We start from the raw sequence: 18835 nt of genomic DNA, 5'->3' as shown, positions 1-18835 counted from the left end.
CCCTTCTCTTACAGCTGGGTCTCAGAGTGATCGCCCCAGCATGACTTGGGTGTGTTTCCTGGCAAACGATGGAGTTTTGAGTCTCAGCCTGCTCCCACCCTACCTAGGTATCTCTGAAATTCGCATTTGTGAAGCCATCACTCAGGGATCACAAGCATCCCTGACAGCTTATGGTCGTGTCTTGGTTCGAGTAAGAATAAAAGCCTAGATTTTAGACCAAAGGGGTCTAAATCAGCTGTTTTTCTGCCTTCTGCCCCAGTTATTTCACTGTTTTTCTTAGAAAGGTCCATCACCTGTAGCCAGCAGTGCACTCCTGGTGCCGTCTGAATGGTCACACACGGATACGTAGGCCATCACAGACCCCCCGGGAGCTGGACTTAAGCAACCACTAGCGTCACGTGCGTTCAGCTTAGGGCCCGAGGGTTCTCAGCTCCAAACGCCACCTTCATACACACAGGAAGTTCCCTCCTGGGGATGGAGGACACATGGAGTCTACCTGGGGTTAAACAATACTTTTATCTTCACTCATAGCAGCCAGTTGTACGCTGGGTCGCTAGCCCCTCTAAAAGTCCACCCCCTCTTGTGCGTTTGAACTTCATTCCCGGCTAATTTGCTCTTGGATTTTAAGTTTAATGAGCAAGTTCATAATTCCAATCAAATGAACCCGGGAGGGAGAAATTTGAAATAGGGAGAAGTTCTTTTTGAGTCTTGAGTCAAAGGCTTTCAAACTGGGTATGACTGAGGAATTACGCCTCATCCGCTTCGGAGTCTAAGAGCCTCTGATGTACCCCCTGCTGGGAAGAAGGGGGCAAAAAAGGTTCTAAAATACTTGAAACTTGTTAAAATGGCATATTGTATGTTATATATAGTTAACCATAATAAAAAATCAGTTTAAAAATATTTTAAGGATCCCCTCCAAAATATGAAGCCGACCTTCCCCACTGCATTGGATGGATGTCGTATTACGAGTGATAATGGCAGGGGGAGGGGACAGCTCAGTGGTGGAGCGCGTGCTTAGCATGCAGTTGGTCCTGGGTTCGATCCTCAGTCCCTCCATTAAAAAAATTAAGAAATAAATAAAAATTAAAAACATTTTAAACAAACAAACAAAATGATTGATATTGGATGGCAGGAACCCCATAGTGATTCAGTGATACTGAGCACTTTGGATGATGGCAGCTTTTGATAATTTGCCCCTGCGATTTTGCAAACTCCGTTTAGACCCACCTGCCTTGGTGGTTTGAGTGATGGAGCCACCACACTGTGTCGGGGGTTACAGGCAGACAGTCCTGTGCTGGAGTTGCCGGAGCAGAGGTCGAGCCCTGCAGGGCTGAGGGTGCGTGCGCAGTGTCGTGCAGCCTCGTGGTCCAGGGCCCTGGGAGGCGCTGACGGGTGTGCTGTGTTCTCTCTGAGCAGTTTTCAGCTACAACACGGATTCCCGCCAGACGTGCGCCAACAACAGACACCAGTGCTCGGTGCACGCCGAGTGCAGGGACTTCGCCACCGGCTTCTGCTGCAGCTGCGTGGCCGGCTACACGGGGAACGGCCGGCAGTGTGTTGCAGAAGGTACTTTGCTTTTGTGTGTTCCGTGGGCGGCGGGGGGAGACGGGGGGGGTGGAGTTTCTGTTTTGGCGCTTGTTCTGACATCTTGCCTTTACCCAGATCTCTAAGGGTGGGTGGTGATTGTAGTCCGCACAGTGTTTCATCTCTCACTGCCCACTCTTGCCTGTCCGTCTCTGATGAGTGTTCCTTGGGGAGTGCCTGTTTCTCCCAACCAGATGAGGTCTCTTTCTTTCCTGGGCTATTTCCCCATCTCGGAGATGACTGCCGCTGGGAGCCCATCTTCACAGCTGCCCCTAGCGCGGAACAAAGGCTGAAGTGTTGAAATCGTGCAGCCTGGACCACGAATTATCAATGCCCTCATTTCTCTCCATTTCTGTCAAACCTCCTGTTTTGGCGTTGTGCACAGACCGGGCCCTCCTAACGGTCGCTCAACTCCAGCAGGTCCACAGTGGGCTGGCGTCGACCAAAGTAATATCGGGTCAGGTCTATTTCAGCCCCCCGCCCCCTCAGTTTTCCCGTACTTGTGCCCCTGAAGTCACAGCATGGTGACGGCGGGGCGTCAGGGGCGCACGCCAGCTAATTCGGGACCCCAAGCCCACTGTGGGGCCAACTCCAAAATGGATCCAGCTGTGGGCCAACGTCAGTTCCGAGCTCTGCCTGCAAAAGGGCCCCATTCTTGACGCTCTCAGGTGGTCAGAAGAGGCTTCTCTGCAGAGATCTAGGTGCCCAGATAACAGGTCGCTCAGAGAGGGAGACCTAGTGGGGTCTGAAGCCAGGAAGTAGAATTCAAACAAAACCACAGCCCAGCCACACTGAACATCTGTCCCTCAGATGCCACGTCACCGCACTTGTCACCCGTCACTTTCCCGGTGTGTTCAGTGAGGAGCCTCGATTGCTTTGTGAAACTTGACTGTGTAACACTCGGTTGGGGAATATTTTTCTGGTTCTCAGATCCCCTGCTCATAGCTGTTCTTACGTCAGTTATCTTGATTTGCCACCAAAAAAAGTTTCCTTCTGGGTCACAATTAGGGAGTTTCATTAACTGCTATCCTCAGCAACGAAAGAAAACGTAGTACACTTCGCGCGTTAATTAGGGGGCGTGGTTTTTTATTGTCTATAAAATGTGTTTTCTGTTTTCTTCCAAAGCCCACCGCCCCGGGGATGGTGTGCCTTGGCTGCTTCGTTTGGGCTTGGCTGTTGTAACTCCTTCACCCTGGGGGAATCCTCCAAAATCTGCAGTGAACCGTTGCTCAAAGAGCAATCTCGTTAGCTCTCTCCGTGCCAAGTGTCAGAGCTGGGAATGCTGACCCACTGCGTTTGGCAGCAAGCGTAGATAGGACGGATTCCTTGGCTACATGTTTTGACATTACATACCCGCCCCGAAATAGTTCTGTGGTTTAAATATTTGTTGGATTCTTGCTACTTCTGAAACATGTTTTGAGCTCAGAGTCTGGTGGAGAAAAATTTGTTTGGTTTCCTTCGCTTGGCTCTCCTGCTCGTTTCTGTTGTAGTTTGGGGGAGGCGTTTTTTCAGTATTGGTCTTCTAATGGACAGCGTTCCCCAGCGTGATGAGACCGTTTCTGTGCAGAAGCACGCTGCGGGCCGAGTGCCTTGCCGTGTCAGTGACCCCGTGTAGCGCCTGGCAGAGGGTCTTCAGAACGCGGGTGATGGCGCCCAGGTGGGAGCGCGTTCGGTCTCCGGTTACTCCACACACCGTCCCGAGGACTTGCTGTGGACGGAAAGCTCTGCTGAGATGGAGCCAGGGAGTCTGGGGTGGAAGTCCTGTCTCTAGTCATTTACAATCTGGGAAGAGAAACCTGATAAGTACAGTCAGTAACTGGCAGAATTTAATTCTGTATCAAACCGAAACAGTCCAAGGTGGGTTTTTTTCCCCAAAAGATGTAAGAACAAGGAGGAGAGGGTACAGCTCAGTGGTAGAGTATGTGCTTAGCACGCATGAGGTCCTGGGTTCAATCCCTAGGATTGCCATTAAATAAATCACCTAAATATCTCCTCCCTCCAAAGAAAGAAAAAAAGATGTAGCACACTCATTTAAAGTACACCATTCAGTGCTTCTCAGTATATTCACTAAGTTGTGCAGCTGTCACCTTTCATTTTAGAGCGTTTGCATCACTCCCGAAAGAAACTCTGGGTCCGTTAGTAGTTACCCTCAATTCATCCTCATCCCCCAGCCTCTGTCAACAACTAATGTATTTTCTGTCAAATTTTTTTTCTGTTCTTGAAATTTTATATACATAGAATCATACAATATGTGACTTTTGTGTTTGGCTTCTTTCACTCAGCACCCATGTTTTCAAGGTCCATCATATTTTAACATGTATCAGTACCTCATTCCTTTTTTCTAGCTGAATAATACTCCGTTGCATGGATATACCACATCTTGTTTATCCATTCATCAATTGCCGTACATTTAGGTGGCTTCCCATTTTGGCTCATATGAATAATGCTCCTAAGAACATTTGTGTACAAGTTTTTGTGTGGACATATGTTTTCTGTTCTCTTGGGTAAACACCTAGGAGTTAGGATTGCTGAGTCCTATAGTAACCTTCAGTTTTCTTATTCGAATACAAGAACAGCTTCATTTCTTGAGATCTCATCATTTCCCGATTAAACAATAATACATACATGCAAGTTATAAATATTTGAACAGGATGGAGATACACAGTATAGAAGATGAAAGTTCGCCATGTCACCCCGAGCTGACCACTGCTAGCAGTTTTGTGCACATCTCTGCAGATAGTCTCCCTGAAGTGTATGCTAACATTTATCATTAATCTAACTTTCAAAAATGGTGTCCTACGTATACTCTTTGGCAGTTATGAAGACAGCTTTTAAACATGCCGTAGTGAGTGGCACATCTTTCCCAGTCGTCCAGATGGAACAGTGACCCACAAACGCCCCGGTCCACAAGCCGGTGCTGCATCAGAGGGCGTTATTTGCGTGGCTTGCAGTATGGCCACGTCTATCTGGCTGGGGCTGAATGAATCTCCAGGACTCAGACTGGCCGCCCTAACCCTAGGTAGTAGGACAACACTGAGCCAGAGATGCTCAGTTAATAAACGTCCCATCCCGTGTAGCCCTGCTGTCCTAGTGAAAGGACTAATACTCTCACAGTGATCAGTTACATGTCACCTCATCCGAGATCCCCTGTGACGCTTTCCTTCTCCTAAGATTGTCTTATTTGCCTCTGAAGTTCCTCCACCACACAGTGGCTCCTGCTTTCTCTCTGACCACATGTTATCACTCAGTGTGGGAGGGGGGCACGATGCTGGAATTTCTGAGGCTCACAGACGCGCTGACTGGAATTGCCTTCTTGGGGAGTAGAGCTGCATTCCCTTGTCCCCAAGCCCTTTACCCCAGCGCTGTGTGGCACAGATGCTTCCAGACATACGATCCTGTTTTGAAGGGCTGACTTCGTTCTGTGTCTCTTACTCAGGTTCCCCACAGCGAGTTAACGGCAAGGTGAAAGGGAAGGTCTTTGTGGGGAGCAGCCCGGTTCCCATTGTCTTTGACAACACCGACCTCCACTCCTACGTGGTGATGAACCACGGGCGCTCCTACACGGCCATCAGCACCATTCCCGAGACCGTCGGGTACTCTCTGCTTCCTCTGGCCCCCATTGGAGGCATCATTGGATGGATGTTCGCAGTGGAGCAAGGTGGATTCAAGAATGGGTTCAGCATCACAGGTGACTGACGTCGGACCTGGAAATGACTGGGCCACAGAGTGGGGCTGGGCGGGGTGGCTGGGTGAGTGGGAAGGGAGCTCTGTGTCTGCAGACCACTTACTGATACGCATTTTGTGGCTCTGGAGATAAGGGGTGGGGTAAACATATCAAGAAGTTCCCCATGAATATACACGAAGGCTGTCTAGAACTGCGCTTTGACCAGGGAGTGATTTGGTGGTGGAGAGTCAGAAGTCTCCGGCACAGCAAGTGCTGTTGTCTCCTGTATCTTTACAACCCAGAGTGTGGGTGGGGCTCACTCTGTTTATCCAGCCTGCCTCCAGTTCCAAAACAACCTGAGATGGATATTTGACATGTCCTCCGTATCTGCTTGGAAAAGGGAACCTGTCATTTAGAGCTGGTAAATTCAGCCTGATACACATAACCCTCATGAGTCTTAAGAAACCTGAGTTTCCTTGGGGCTTCAGGGGAAGTTCAGTCTTCAGGCAGACCTTAGCTGCACAGCTTTTCATGTATTAGTGTTGCTTTGTACGTGGGTTGATTTAAATTTATGGTACTTTGAAACTTGTAACTTGCATCAACTTCAGGGAGGCTGAGGGAGCCTTGACAAATTCCCTACCACAGCACATCTCTGTGACTGCAGTGGTTCTTCTCAGTTGCTTCAGGACCTGTGTCCTCAGCTGGACATCTGCCTGGGACTTGGGGGCTCTGAGCAGGCGCTGTCAGGCTTTTCCTGCAGAGGGCCAGACAGTAAATATTTCAAGCTTTGCCTAAGTATGTTAGGCTGTTCGGTGTCTCTTGCTTGCATCTCTTCAACTCTGTCATTGTAGAGCAAAAGCAACCGCAGATAATACGCAAGTGAATGAGCATGGCTGCATGCCAATGAAATCATTCATGGGCCCTGAAATGTACATTTCATATGCTTTTTGCATATCATGAAATAGTATTCTTCTGACTTAAAAAAAAAACTTTAAAATGTAAAGACCATTCTTAGCTCAAGGCCAGCCAGCCCTGCTATCGGAGGGGTCTGCAAACGTGGAAAAGGGAGGAAGCTGGTAGAGAGGGAGCATTTTTCCTGTTTGTCTGGGGCTGCTGCCCTGCACAGACCAAGGGGAGGTCCTGAGGCAACACCATCGTAAGCGCTCCTACGATGGTTCCTGGGCCTGGTGATGGGTTTGCCCTGAAGAGCTCACCCATCCTGACCAGGACTTAGCTGTTAACAACAGTCACCGCATAGCTGATGTCTTGGAGCCCTTAACATAGAGCAGAGGACTTTTTGTCGTTGCTGTTACAAAAGCCTTCTTCTTTAATTGAAGTGTAGTTGATTTACAATGTGTGTTAGTTTCTGCTGTACAGCATGGTGATTCATTTATACGTATATATATTCATTTTCATATTCTTTTTCATTATAGGCTATTACAAGGTACTGAATATAGTTCCCTGTGCTGTACAGCAGGACCTTGTTGTTTGTCTATTTTGTGTACAGTAGTTTGTATCTGCTCATCCCAAACTCCTAATTTACCCCTCCCTATCCCCTTTCCCCACTGGTAACCATAAATTTGTTTTCTATGTCTCTTTCTGTTTTGTAAATAAGCTCATTTGTACCATTTTTTTTAGGGGGAGAGGGTATAGCTCATAGCTCAGTGGTAAGAGTACATGCCTAACATGCACAAGGTCCTGATTCAATCCTCAGTCCCTCTGTTAAATAAATAAATCTAATTATCTGCCCCCCAAAAAAACAAAAAAAAAGAATTGTATTTTTTTTTAGATTCCACATATAAGTGATATCATATGGTATTTTTCTTTCTCTGTCTGATTTACTTTACTTAGTACCATAACCTTTAGGTCCATCCTTGTTGCTGCAAATGGCATTACTTTATTCTTTTTTATGGCTGAGTAGTATTCCATTGTATATACATACCATATCTTTATCCAGTCATCTCTTGATGAACACTTAGGTTGCTTCCATGTCTTGGCTGTTGTGAATAGTGCCGGCCCCCACTTTTTAACATACTTCAGCTCATCCAATTTCACTAGATAGATTGTATCCCTTTTTCATCAGCAGGAAATGGAGGCTCAGTGTAACTTGTTCAAGTTCCCCCAACCAGTACCTACCACAGTTGAGGGGTCAATCCCCCATCCTTTGCTTTTCCCAGCCCGTCTCAGATGCTAGCCTGTGGCTGAGAAGCAGCTTCTGTTTTCTGTGTATGACTCAGTTGAGCCTTGTGGGTGTCCCAGCTCTGTCCTTGGCATCACCAGCCCTAATTCTACCAACCAAACTAAAGCATCTGCAAAGGGGGTGCGAGCCTGCCCCATTGGGCGCTAAGGGTGGGCGTGAGGGAAGCTTCTTTGATGGCAAAGTGACAGACTGACCTTGCTTTCCAGGGGGCGAGTTCACCCGCCTGGCCGAGGTGACCTTTGTGGGGCACCCGGACAAGCTGGTCATTAAGCAGCAGTTCAGCGGCATTGATGAGCACGGACACCTGACCATCGACACGGAGCTGGAGGGCCGTGTGCCGCTGATCCCCTTTGGCTCCTCGGTGCACATCGAGCCCTACACGGAGCTGTACCACTACTCCCGCCAGGGTGAGCCCAGCCCCGCCACTGCACCCCTGTTCACGGCCAGCGCCGTGCACGCGCTCCCTCCCCTGGGTGCACGTGCTCCGCAGTCTTCTGGCCTTTGGAGAGGGAAGTGCCAGGGGCATTACCATCACCTTTCTCTGATTGTAGGCATTGAGCACACTCATTGGAGAGGACTTAGTACAGACAAAAATAAGCATAACTTACAGAAATAAAACCAGGACACAATTATTGTTGAATTAAATGTATTTCCTTTCAGTCTTTTCCTTGCATATTTTTTTTTGAGAGTAAGTTGTAGGCACCATGATCCTTCATCCCCTAGATATTTCATGTGTTTTTCCTAAGAACAAGAACATTGTCTTACGTGGCCCCAGCACAGTCATTAAAATCAGGAAATTTAACATTGATTCAGTACTGCTGTATACTCTGCAGTCAGGTATATAGTTTTTATTTAAATAAAATTGCAGTCATACCACATTATCACATCTTTGCTTTTCCAGTTAGCGTCAAAGCATTAATACTTTATAGTTAAATAGGCTTTGGAAACATTTTGTAATGAGTCCATATGATTCTCTTGCATGGCTATTAATTTAAACCACTCTTTTGTCTAAACCTTAGGTTATTTCCAATTTTTTCCTTCTCAAAAGGAGATGAAATGATCATCTTCATCATAAATCTTAACCAAATTGCTGATTCTTTCCTGACCAAGTTCCTAGAAATAGAAATGTTGAGTCAAACACTAGAAACTCTTGAGAGGCTCATATTAAATCTCCATCCAGGAAGGTCGCCCCAGCTGCCGTGCCTCTGGGCTTGCTCGGCTCTCCTAGGGGAGGAGGTGGCTGCGGAGGAGGTGGGGTGAGCGCAGGGCCGTGGTCTGCAGCCGGGCTGCACCCAGAGGGCGCTTGTGGCCGCCCCGCACGGGAGAGCGGGGCGGAGGCAGCTGACGCTAGTCTTTCATTTCTCCTCTGGCTTTTATCGCCAACTACAACAGAGCACTCTGACATATAGATTTTTTTTCCTTTGAATAGGAAGTTGAGATTTTCACTGAATGGGTGAAAAGCGGGCTGTCTTCTGAATGGGGAAGACTGCTTCGCTTCTCTATTGAGACTTGCTCCAACTCCTTAGTAATTTATAGAGACCCATTAACGTCTCATTTTCTGTATCTCAGAGAACCGCTTGATCTAGGGTCTTTGTCGCAGCCACCGTTTACTGAATCCGAAGTGAGAGAACCCAGCTAAAGCAGTTAGCTCTCTGCTAGTCACGTGGTGGGGGCTTTATAAAGGGTAGTTTGTCTCAGTAAGGTTATATGGAGCCCAGAACTTTTACACACATGATCTCATCCTCACACCCCTCCCCTGTTGTAAAAGAAGCAGGGCGAAGAAGTTAGTAACTGGCCTGTGATCACACACTCGTGAGTGAAGGTGCGAGGTGTGAGTTCAGGTGTGTCTCCCTCCAATCCTGTGCTCTTCCCACCAGGTCTGAATCTCTGGGTTGGTTCTGCGTGACTTAGACACTTCCAGAGAAGCACTTGATGACAAAAAGCAGTAAATGGCTCCCACGGTAGCATGGGAACTCTGGGTAACAGGATGACCCCCAAACTGAGATAAACGGTCTTATTTATCCTGTTCCGCCCAAACTCTCATCTGCTAGCGTTATGGGCAGAGAGGACTGCTGGTGGTTTTAAAGCCTGTGAGGAAGACTTCTGCATCCTCAGGACCTCTCCTTTGTCTCCCCGCCTCGTCTCCCTCCTCCCCTCCCGCTCCCAGTGATCACCTCCTCCTCCACCCGGGAGTACACGGTGACGGAGCCCGAGCGGGACGGCGCCGCCCCTTCGCACGTCCACACCTACCAGTGGCGCCAGACCATCACCTTCCAGGAGTGCGTCCATGACGACTCCCGGCCGGCCCTGCCCAGCACCCAGCAGCTCTCGGTGGACAGCGTGTTCGTCCTGTACAACCAGGAGGAGCAGATCCTGCGCTACGCTCTGAGCAACTCCATCGGTCCTGTGCGGGGTGAGAGACGGCCGCTGGGCGGGGAGTCCTGAGCCTGCCGCACGTCTCTCTCTGTGCTTTGTGACATGTTGTTTCTCGTCTCTAACTCTCAGTAAGAAGAGGAAAACTGTACTAAAATAGCTCCCATCTTGCTAAATGTCTCGTCATCTGCGATTCTTACCTACCCATCTCTGATCTGCTAACCTAAGGCACCTTCACTGCCCTCTCTGGGGTTGAGGAGAATGCTAACCTGTTGGCTTACCTTGCAGAGCAGCCCATTCAAGGGCTGCAGCTGCCTGTGGCCGGGCATTTAAAACACGGACACTAACTGTGAGAGAAATGTGTGCTCAGGGCCTGGGAAACCCCAATAAAATCTGGTAAAACTCAGGTTCGGAGCCTACAGCAAGCTCTCTGCTGGGGATGGCACATTGCGGGAGCTGAGGTCTGGTCTGGGGGCTGCATGGAAGGAGCTGGCACTGGGGACCTCGTGGGACATCTCGGAGTCAGATTCCACACTGTCCGCATCTTTAAGCCCCCTGTTCTGTGTATTTGGGCGTGGGCATTAAGGTCTTTCTCTCTCAGTTCTTTTTGGTTCTCCCTCTGCCCAGGTCACTTCTCCAGCTGATCAGATTTGTCCGTAGCTCCCGAAAGCAGAAGTGGGGGCAGGTGTCCCTACCCCTCCCTTGACAGCTGTAGCTCCAGGCATCAGGGATGGGCGTATTTTTTTCTTAAAAAGCCAGATAGTAAGTATTTTCAGACGTGGCCAGCCACACAGTCTCTGCCACGGGAGCTCACTTCTGTGACGGCAGCACAAACGTAGCCATAGACTGTGTGCATGTGAGTGGGTGTGGCTGCTTTCCAATAAAACTTTACTTACAAACACAGGCATGAGTCTGAATTTTGCTGATCCTGCCCCGGGTGACGCAGGAGTCGGCAGGTTTCCCATTCCAGGACCCTCTGCTGCGCTCCTGGTCATCAGTCCTGCCCTACTTTCTGTGGGAGGGGGAGACCGGTCAGTTGCTGAGTACTCATTCGGCTTCGATGTCTCTGCTTCACAGATGGCTCCCCTGATGCCCTTCAGAATCCTTGCTACATCGGCACACACGGGTGTGACACCAACGCAGCCTGTCGCCCCGGCCCCGGGACACAGTTCACCTGCGAGTGTTCCATTGGCTTCCGGGGAGACGGACGCATCTGCTACGGTACAGCCGTCAATTCCGATTTGGGGGTGGGGGTGGTTCGGGGACAGATTCGGGAAACCAGAGAGCTGGGTGAGGCGAGGAACCACGGGCGAGTTAAGCACTGACAGGTTCACCACGCCGGAGTTGTTTCAGCCCCACACTTGCTGTTCCCCCCGTGATGTTAGGGACACTGCCTCTTCCTGCAGATTGTCAAATGCCCGGACTCTAGGCAGCAGAGTAGAATTTATAAGGCCACACTCCACTCCACCTTGAGAATGCAAAGGTTTAAAGAGAAGAGAAAGTCCACGATGAGTGAGAAACACAATGAGTGAAAAACTCTTGACTGTAAAATCCCCAGGCGTTGTTTGTGTTCAGTGCTTCCCAGACACCATCTCATTTAATCCAACAACCCTAATGAGATAGATTCTTTCGTTTCTGTCTTTTAAAAATTATTTGATATGTATTTACAAATAAATAATTTAATTGTAATTTAATGTACACACAATATAAAATTGATCACTCTCACCATTTTTACGGGTACAGTTTGGCAACATTAAATACATTCACATCGTTGTGCGACCATCACCGCCACCCATCTTCAGAACCCTTTTTCATCTGCAGAAGTGAAATTTGGTTCCCATTAAATAACGCCGTCCCATGCCCTCAGCGCCTGGCAACCACCGTTCTACTTCCTATGAACTTGATGACACGAGAGACCTCATATAGATGGAATCATGCAGCATCTGTCCTTTTGTGACGGCTTCTTTCCCTTAGCATAATGTCCCCAAGGTTCACCCATGTTGTAGCATGTATCAGGATTTCCTTCGTTTTTAAGGCTTTAATATTTGAGGAATATTCCATGGTGTACACGTGTGACATTTTGTAATCCATTCATTTATCAGTGGACACTGGGGGTGCTTCAGTTCTTTCACTGTTGTGAATAATGCTGCTATGAACGTGGGGGTATGAATATCGGTTTGAGACTCCACTTTCAACTCTTTTGGGATATGCCCAGAAGTGGGATTGCTGGATCACACAAGTCTGTGTTTGATTTTTTTTTTTTTTGAGGAACTGTTTTGCACAGCAGCTGCAGCATTTTATGTTCCCACCACCAGTGCACAAGGGCTGCAGCTCCTCCACATCCTTGCCAGCGCTTGTTTTGTGTTTTGATAGCAGCCGACCTAATGGGTGGGAGGTTCATTCTTGTCTTTATAGATGAGAAAACGGAGCCTGGGACATTGGAACGTTGTAACTTGAGTCTCACTTCAGTCTCTGACTCAAGGGCATGGATTACATGTCTTCATTGCACTTAATTTATTACTTGGAATTTGATTCTAAATACTTTCACATAAACAACTTGATACTTATGTTTTTTACCAAGTTTTTAAACAAAATTTTTATTGAAGTTTTGTTGATTTACAATGTCATTTTCTGGTGCACAGCAAAGTGATTCTGTTTGTTACTCAATTTTAATCCACTGCCGAAGGGCAGTTAATTGACTCCTGACTCAAGGAAGAATCCACATAGCAGAGGCACCTGCTGTAAGAATGTCAGATGCTTCACTGAGTGCTACCAAAACCCACAACAGAGGGCTCGCCAACGGGTGTAAGGAATTCTAGAAGCTTCTCTAGTGAAATGGGTGGTGTGCACACGTTATGTTCGGCGGGAACCATGAGCAGCCCCCTTGAGTGACGGGGGCGTGAGGATCTGGTGAGCCCAGCAACCTTGGAATTTGGGAGCGATGCCTTGGGTCTGGAATCCAGTGCCTGCACTTAATGACGGATTGAGTGTGCTGAGTTAACGCGAAGCAGAGCAGATCCTCCTGCATTCGCGTCAGGGTGAGACTGGACGTAAGGTGCTCATTGGAACATCCAGAATAATGCAGAGCAGGGGCTGGCCTTGCAGGAACCCGTTGTGCAGTTGTTCAGCCAGCCTGCTGCTAACTTTGCACACGTGCTGGAATTCGGTCTGAGACTCACCCTCCTTGGAACATACCACCAGGCAGGGGACCAGTTCCTACTCACCTCTGATCATCAGACGTCCCTAGTATTTCCCCAAAGAGCCCGTCAGTCTCGAGTGGCTGCATGCATACTGCGTGCGTGTGAGCAGAGCCCTCCTGGGCCGCGGAGATGGTGCCGGACACCGCACGGGGCTGGGGCTCCCACGCTTCTCCAGCGGAAGCATCCACTGGCTCAGTCTTTCTGGAGCCTCGTTTCAGCTTCGTAAGCCAACTGGACATCAGTCAGACGTGGCACTTCCCCAGCCCGCAGAAACCGAACCTCTCGGGCTGGTCCCACTGCCGGAGCCTGAGCTGGCAGTGGGAGCGCTTGCTTCACTTCCCAAGGCGCAGCCAGCCGAGCTCCGTGCGTGTCATCGTTGCTGTCGTGGAAAACGCTCCGGTGTCCCCGCCCAGGAAGACAGGTGTTGGTGTGCACTTGCTTCTGTCCCAGCATTCGTCCTCGTTCCGGCAGATTTGCACCCTGGAATGTGAGTCTGTTCCCGGTCCGGCTGCTTTTTGTTCTGGGTCACGAGAATCACCCTCGGAGCGCTAATGCATTGAGACACGAGGCTGTTGATAGGAAATTGCATTAAGCAGATCACTTCACATGTTATTTTGACCAGGAAAGTGCCTCAGAAGAGATTGAGGGTGAGCCTTTGTAATGCAGTGTGTGTCGCGTCGATAGAAGGACAGGCGACACCCGAAACAAGGCTGGTGTCGGTTAGACCCTGCAGCGTGACCCGCCAAGGTAATTTGGGGAAGATCTCCGGCTGAATCACAGAACTCTGGTGTCTGGCAGAGTGGCTCCCGTATACTTCTCAGCTGGGAGCAAAAGATGATTTTGGGCCATCTCTCATCGAGTCATTTTGAGAACACACAAGACACTTAACGAATCAGTCGTGAGACTCTTCTCCTGCAAGAGCCTGTAGTTTATGAAAAGGAGAAATTACAGGAAAGAGTTGTGGAAGGTACGTGAAAAGTAGCTGCGCTGAAAAACAGCTCAAAAAGGGAGCGGTCATTGCAAGAAAAACCCACGGCTTTCCTGTTGGGTGAGAGAGTGATTTATTTGTGGAAGGAAATCTCTCCCCAGAGAAGAGGGCAACTGGATATTGAATAATGAGACCAGTGGTCTCCAAGCAGACATTGTGATATTTTACGAGGAACAGTTACCACTAATTCACTGTTTCTACTGAAGACCGGATTAGAGTCCCAGCCTCAGTTTACAGAAGGGAGGGTTTCAACTGGGCATTAGGAAGAATTTCCAAACTGTAAGGATTGGGAGATGTTAGCGGGGAAGTTGCTAGGGTTTTGCTCTAACGAAAAGGTGTGGCTCCGCTTGGATAATCTGTGTAGACCTGCGTGGAGGGAGGGGTGGTCCCGGGGGCCCACCCCCACCCTCATCCCACAGGCCCCCAGATCCTATTTGCACGGCTCCCCAGGTAGGGTGGGCGGCACAGCATCCTCCAATCACCTAAGGAGCTTCCTTGAAACACACAGGTTCCCTCTCCTCAGACCTTCCGGGGGTTAGTGACGCTTGGAGACCCTCCCCTGTGCTTTTGCTCTGTGCTGTTGGGCCTTGGCAGTGGAGGCTAAGCCGTGGAGCCTGCAGCCTGCACAGTGCGTCCAGACATCCATGCCCGGAGTGTCCTGGGAGGGCCGCGGTGCTGGGACAGGGAGGCCGGCATGGTCTTTCTCTCCCACGTCGTTGCAGCAGCAGCTGGTGGATGGAGCTGCAAACACTTGCTGAATCTCCCTCCACCCAAGTCCCAGCTCCGGCTCATTTAGAGGCCGCCTTGGGAGGCGCTTTGTGCCGTGACCTTCCAGCTGTGCCTGGAGCCGCCCTCCTGTCTGAGCTCTGGGGTCTTAAACATGTCACAGAAACATACCAGGCGGGGGTGTTTCAGGAAGCTGAATGCTGTCGGGTTTGGGTTTTTGTCTGAGCATCGGTGAAGCTGCGGGGCTGACGTTCTACGAGTGCTTGTCTTGTGCAAAGTTGCCCAGTAAGCCAGCCCGGCCTTTGGTCTCAGCCATGAAGGGACCGGCTAAGACTGGCCATTGGAGGTGGATACGGCATCGAGGAAGGGGAGTGGAGAGGGGGAGGGGGTTGTGCGGTCTCAGCCATCACGAAATCTTCCTCACACGCATCTCCGAGAGTTCTAGAAAGGCCAGAAGTGACTGTGTATATACACTCGGAGAATGAGGTGGACGCACCAGGACCATGTGTGACTGTATTTATTTCAATCCATCAGTGGACCAAGGTAGTGACAAGGTAGCTCTGTCTCTCATCTGGCCCAACCAGCCTTACTGGAATGGCAGCCGCAGACTGGTGTCCAGTGCCAGTGGCCATCTGAGGGCCATGTTCCTAGACTCAGCCAGGTCCACCCCTGTGGCTGGTGGATTCGGATGAGCCCCTAAGAATGATGATGATAGTTACACTTCTTGAGCTTGCTGGGTGTGCCTCTGGTTTACCTCCATCTTCCGCAGCCCTCAGAAGAAACCCCAAGACAAGTTCTGGCATGCTTGCCTACCAACAGGGAAGCTGAGGCTGGGTAGTCAGGCAGCTTACCTGAGACCACACCCAGGCTGCTGACCAAAGGAGGCGGATGTGGGCCCAGCTCCGTCCAGCTGCAGGCACCCGTCTCTTTGTTGCAGTCACACGATGGCTACAGTGTGGTCATGTGGGAGGGCATCGCTCCCCATCCTACGGGCTTTGGGTTTTCCTTTCAGTGCGTTGAGCTCTGGATAACAATTTGGAAAGTCACAAGTTGACTTTACACTGTCCAACTTTTTTTGTAACTGTCACTGGAGGAAGGGAACGTTTTTGAACAGTAGCATATCTAGCGATGCTCTGTGGTTTAGGAACCTGATTCAGAGTCTGAATACTTGTCTGCATGTCTTTCCATTTGCCCATCTGCTGTCAGTGGGCCCCAGGCTCGGCGACTGCCTCCAGGAGAGGTGGGGGAAGCACAGTTTTACAGAGGAGGGGGGTCTTGGAATCAGTCTCTCAAGTTAGGCACAGAGCTTGTAGTAACCTGTAATGAAAAAGCGCATGAGAAAGAATATGTATGTGTGTATGTATGTGTATAACTTGAGTCACTCTGCTGCACACCAGAAACTAGCACAACATTGTAAATCAACTAGACTTCAATTTTCTTTAAATGGGAAAAAAGGGGGGTAAGTGGGTACAGCTCAGTGGTAGAGCACATGCTTAGCAAGCACAAGGTCCTGGGTTCAATCCCCAGTCCCTCCATTAGAAAAAAGAAAAGAGAAACATTTTTAGAATGGGAAAAGAATTAAGTTATGCACAAAAAAACCCTTATTTAACGCTGCTTTTAGAATATAAAAAAAAAATGTGTTTGAAAATGGATTCATCTGCAGGCCAAAATACTTTACATTTTATTGCGTTTTGTGATGTTTGAAGAGGTGTTTTTCTTTGCCTCTTGTACGTAATCTGCCGTAGATATCGATGAGTGTTCGGAACAGCCATCGGTGTGTGGGAGCCACGCGATCTGCAACAACCACCCAGGGACCTTCCGCTGCGAGTGCGCGGAGGGCTTCCGGTTTTCAGAGGAGGGAGCGTGTGTGGGTGAGTGCTGTCGGTGACTTTCCAAGTGATCATTCACGTGCTGCAGGTCGGCGGCTGGGTGGGGGGTGTGGCCCCCGGGGGTCCTCCGAGCTGAGGTGGAAGCTTCCCGGTTCTGTCGCTGGGGGGGGGCAGTTCACAAAGCTGAATCAGACTGGAGGGTCCCACGTACAGGGAACAAGCAATGTGACTGTCTGCACGTGTCACGCCCCGCCCTCGCCTGTTGCCAACTTTGGCCTTACTGCTGCCCCTCATCTTACACAACTTTTACTTCTCGTGATTCTTTTAACAGCTATTAAAACACTTAGACTTGTTTCTCCTGGAATGTAGTGGCCAAGGGCCACCCCTTGGGTGGAGGGGATGCCTTCTAGGGGCTTGTGGCCTTACTGCCAGAGCATCCGGGCTCATCAAAGTGCCTAAGTTAAGGCCACGAATTAGGCTAATGACGCGTTAGGCTGGTGATGATTGTTGAAATCATCCCACTTTTTCCGCCTGCTGCCCTTTGACCTGTGGTGTCCAAGAATTTGAAGATCAGAGACTTGTGGAGATTTCCAGTCTGGAGGGCAGCTCGCTGAAGGGGCCATCTGAACTCAACATCTCTTCCCAATTTAAAACAGATTCCTCTCTTGCTGCCTCAGTGCACAGTCCCCCGGCCCCTCCTTGCTGTTTATCAGCCCTAAGCATGCTTTCTGTCCGCTCTGTCTTGGAACTCAGATGAGGCCGCCGGGTCCCAGGGTGAGGTGGTGTCCTCGGGGCGGGAGGGAACAGGCCGTTCTCATATTTTGAGTCCGACCCAAACATCTGTGAAGTTAGAGACGCCAGTCCCCTTTGCACAGAGCTGTGATTTCAGCTCTGCTAAAGTTCCTTATTTTTTATTTTTTTGATTTTTTTGAACTGAGACCAATAATTGTGAATCCGCCCTGACTTCCTTCTCAGCTTTTGGAGATGAAGGAGATTCGAAGGTCTATTTTTCATGGCAGCACCATTTACATTTTGGCTCAAACTGGGGTGGTGGGCCCTCTCCCTGGTGGGTGGGGAAGTGGACAGTCCTGGGACAGACGTGTGTGGGGCCTGGTCTTCTGTGTTTCTGCCTCCAGCCATTCCTGGTGTCCACGCTCACTGGAGGGGTCGGATGGCTGGTGCAAGTCAGGTGGGGTGCAGATGTCCACTCCCGGGCGTCTGGTTTTGAGGGAGACGCTTCACCCCTCCGGGCCTCGGTTCCTCACCTGTAAAATGAGGTGATCAGACTGTAGCACGGGCTCAGTGCGTCCCGTCGAGACCTCGGAGCTGACTCGGGGGCCGCCGGTGGGGGCACGGGGAAGCCGGGCGTGGACTCTGCCGTTCTTCTATGTGTCCCGCTCTGAGTACAGGTTTATTCTGTTTGAATAGTGGCTCCCATGGCTCAGAAACAAGTGTGAAAACCACAGACGCAGCAAACAAACTGTGGGGCAGGGGAGGGTGTGGCTCAGGGGTAGAGCATGTGTTTAGCCTGCATGAGGTCTGGGGTTCAATCCCCAGTACCTCCATTAAATAAATAAGCGAGTCCCCCCCAAACAAAACCCTAAAAATAAATAAATCAAAAAAATTTTTTAAAACCTGTGGTTACCAGGGAGTAAGTAAATAAAAGCCTAATTACCTTGCCCCTCAAGAAGTTTTTTTTGAATTCTAAAAAAAATAAAGAAGAAATGAAGGAATCAGAAAGTGAAACCCCAGCTTACCATGTACCTGTAACAGTGATGACTTTTTAATTCCCGTTTTAAGCCCGATGTTCCCTCCTTTCCAGAATTTACCCCTCCTCCCCCCGCACGCCCGAGTTAACGGCGGGGTGACAGTTGTGGGGAGACGAACGGCCACCCTGCGGGGTTAGGAGCCTTTGGGGGAAGAATGGCTGGGCGTGCCGGGGGCCCCTATTGTGTGAATTAGTGAAAAGTTCTCCTGCACGTGTCTGGGACAGCTTCTCGCTTGCCGTGATGGGCCAGGGACCATCTGGTTTTAAAATGACTCCCCTTTGAATGAACATAATCCATAAGACCGTCTAAAACCTCTGTGTGTCTTACCTAAAGGAAAACATGCTGTAAAAAGTTAAATTATAAACTGCCTTTTTTTAGCAAGGATTTGAGGATTATGGAAACATGTATGTGAAGGTGATGACTGGGCAGGGGACATCGGGACCCACCCATCCTGTTATAAGATCCTCTCCTGTTAACCATGGTGAGGGGGGAGGGCGGAGTG

The 18835-nt window shown here is 49.6% G+C and overlaps 1 protein-coding gene across 1 annotated transcript in view; it reads left to right on the top strand.

The window, feature by feature from the left end:
- NID1 (nidogen 1) overlaps nucleotides 1-18835 on the top strand; it is a 79741-nt gene that overhangs the window by 28362 nt on the left and 32544 nt on the right. Inside the window, exons 5-10 of the mRNA XM_072971021.1 lie at nucleotides 1417-1566; nucleotides 5021-5272; nucleotides 7655-7855; nucleotides 9616-9861; nucleotides 10899-11042; nucleotides 16481-16606. Of these exons, the coding sequence (XP_072827122.1) occupies nucleotides 1417-1566; nucleotides 5021-5272; nucleotides 7655-7855; nucleotides 9616-9861; nucleotides 10899-11042; nucleotides 16481-16606 (1119 nt within the window). The remainder of the gene's footprint in view (nucleotides 1-1416; nucleotides 1567-5020; nucleotides 5273-7654; nucleotides 7856-9615; nucleotides 9862-10898; nucleotides 11043-16480; nucleotides 16607-18835) is intronic.

This window comes from Vicugna pacos, chromosome 11 (assembly GCF_048564905.1).
Source record: "Vicugna pacos chromosome 11, VicPac4, whole genome shotgun sequence".
NCBI classification, from domain to species: Eukaryota; Metazoa; Chordata; class Mammalia; order Artiodactyla; family Camelidae; genus Vicugna; species Vicugna pacos.
Note: the sequence above shows the minus strand (reverse complement) of the source record. Positions and strands in the feature narration are given on the sequence as shown.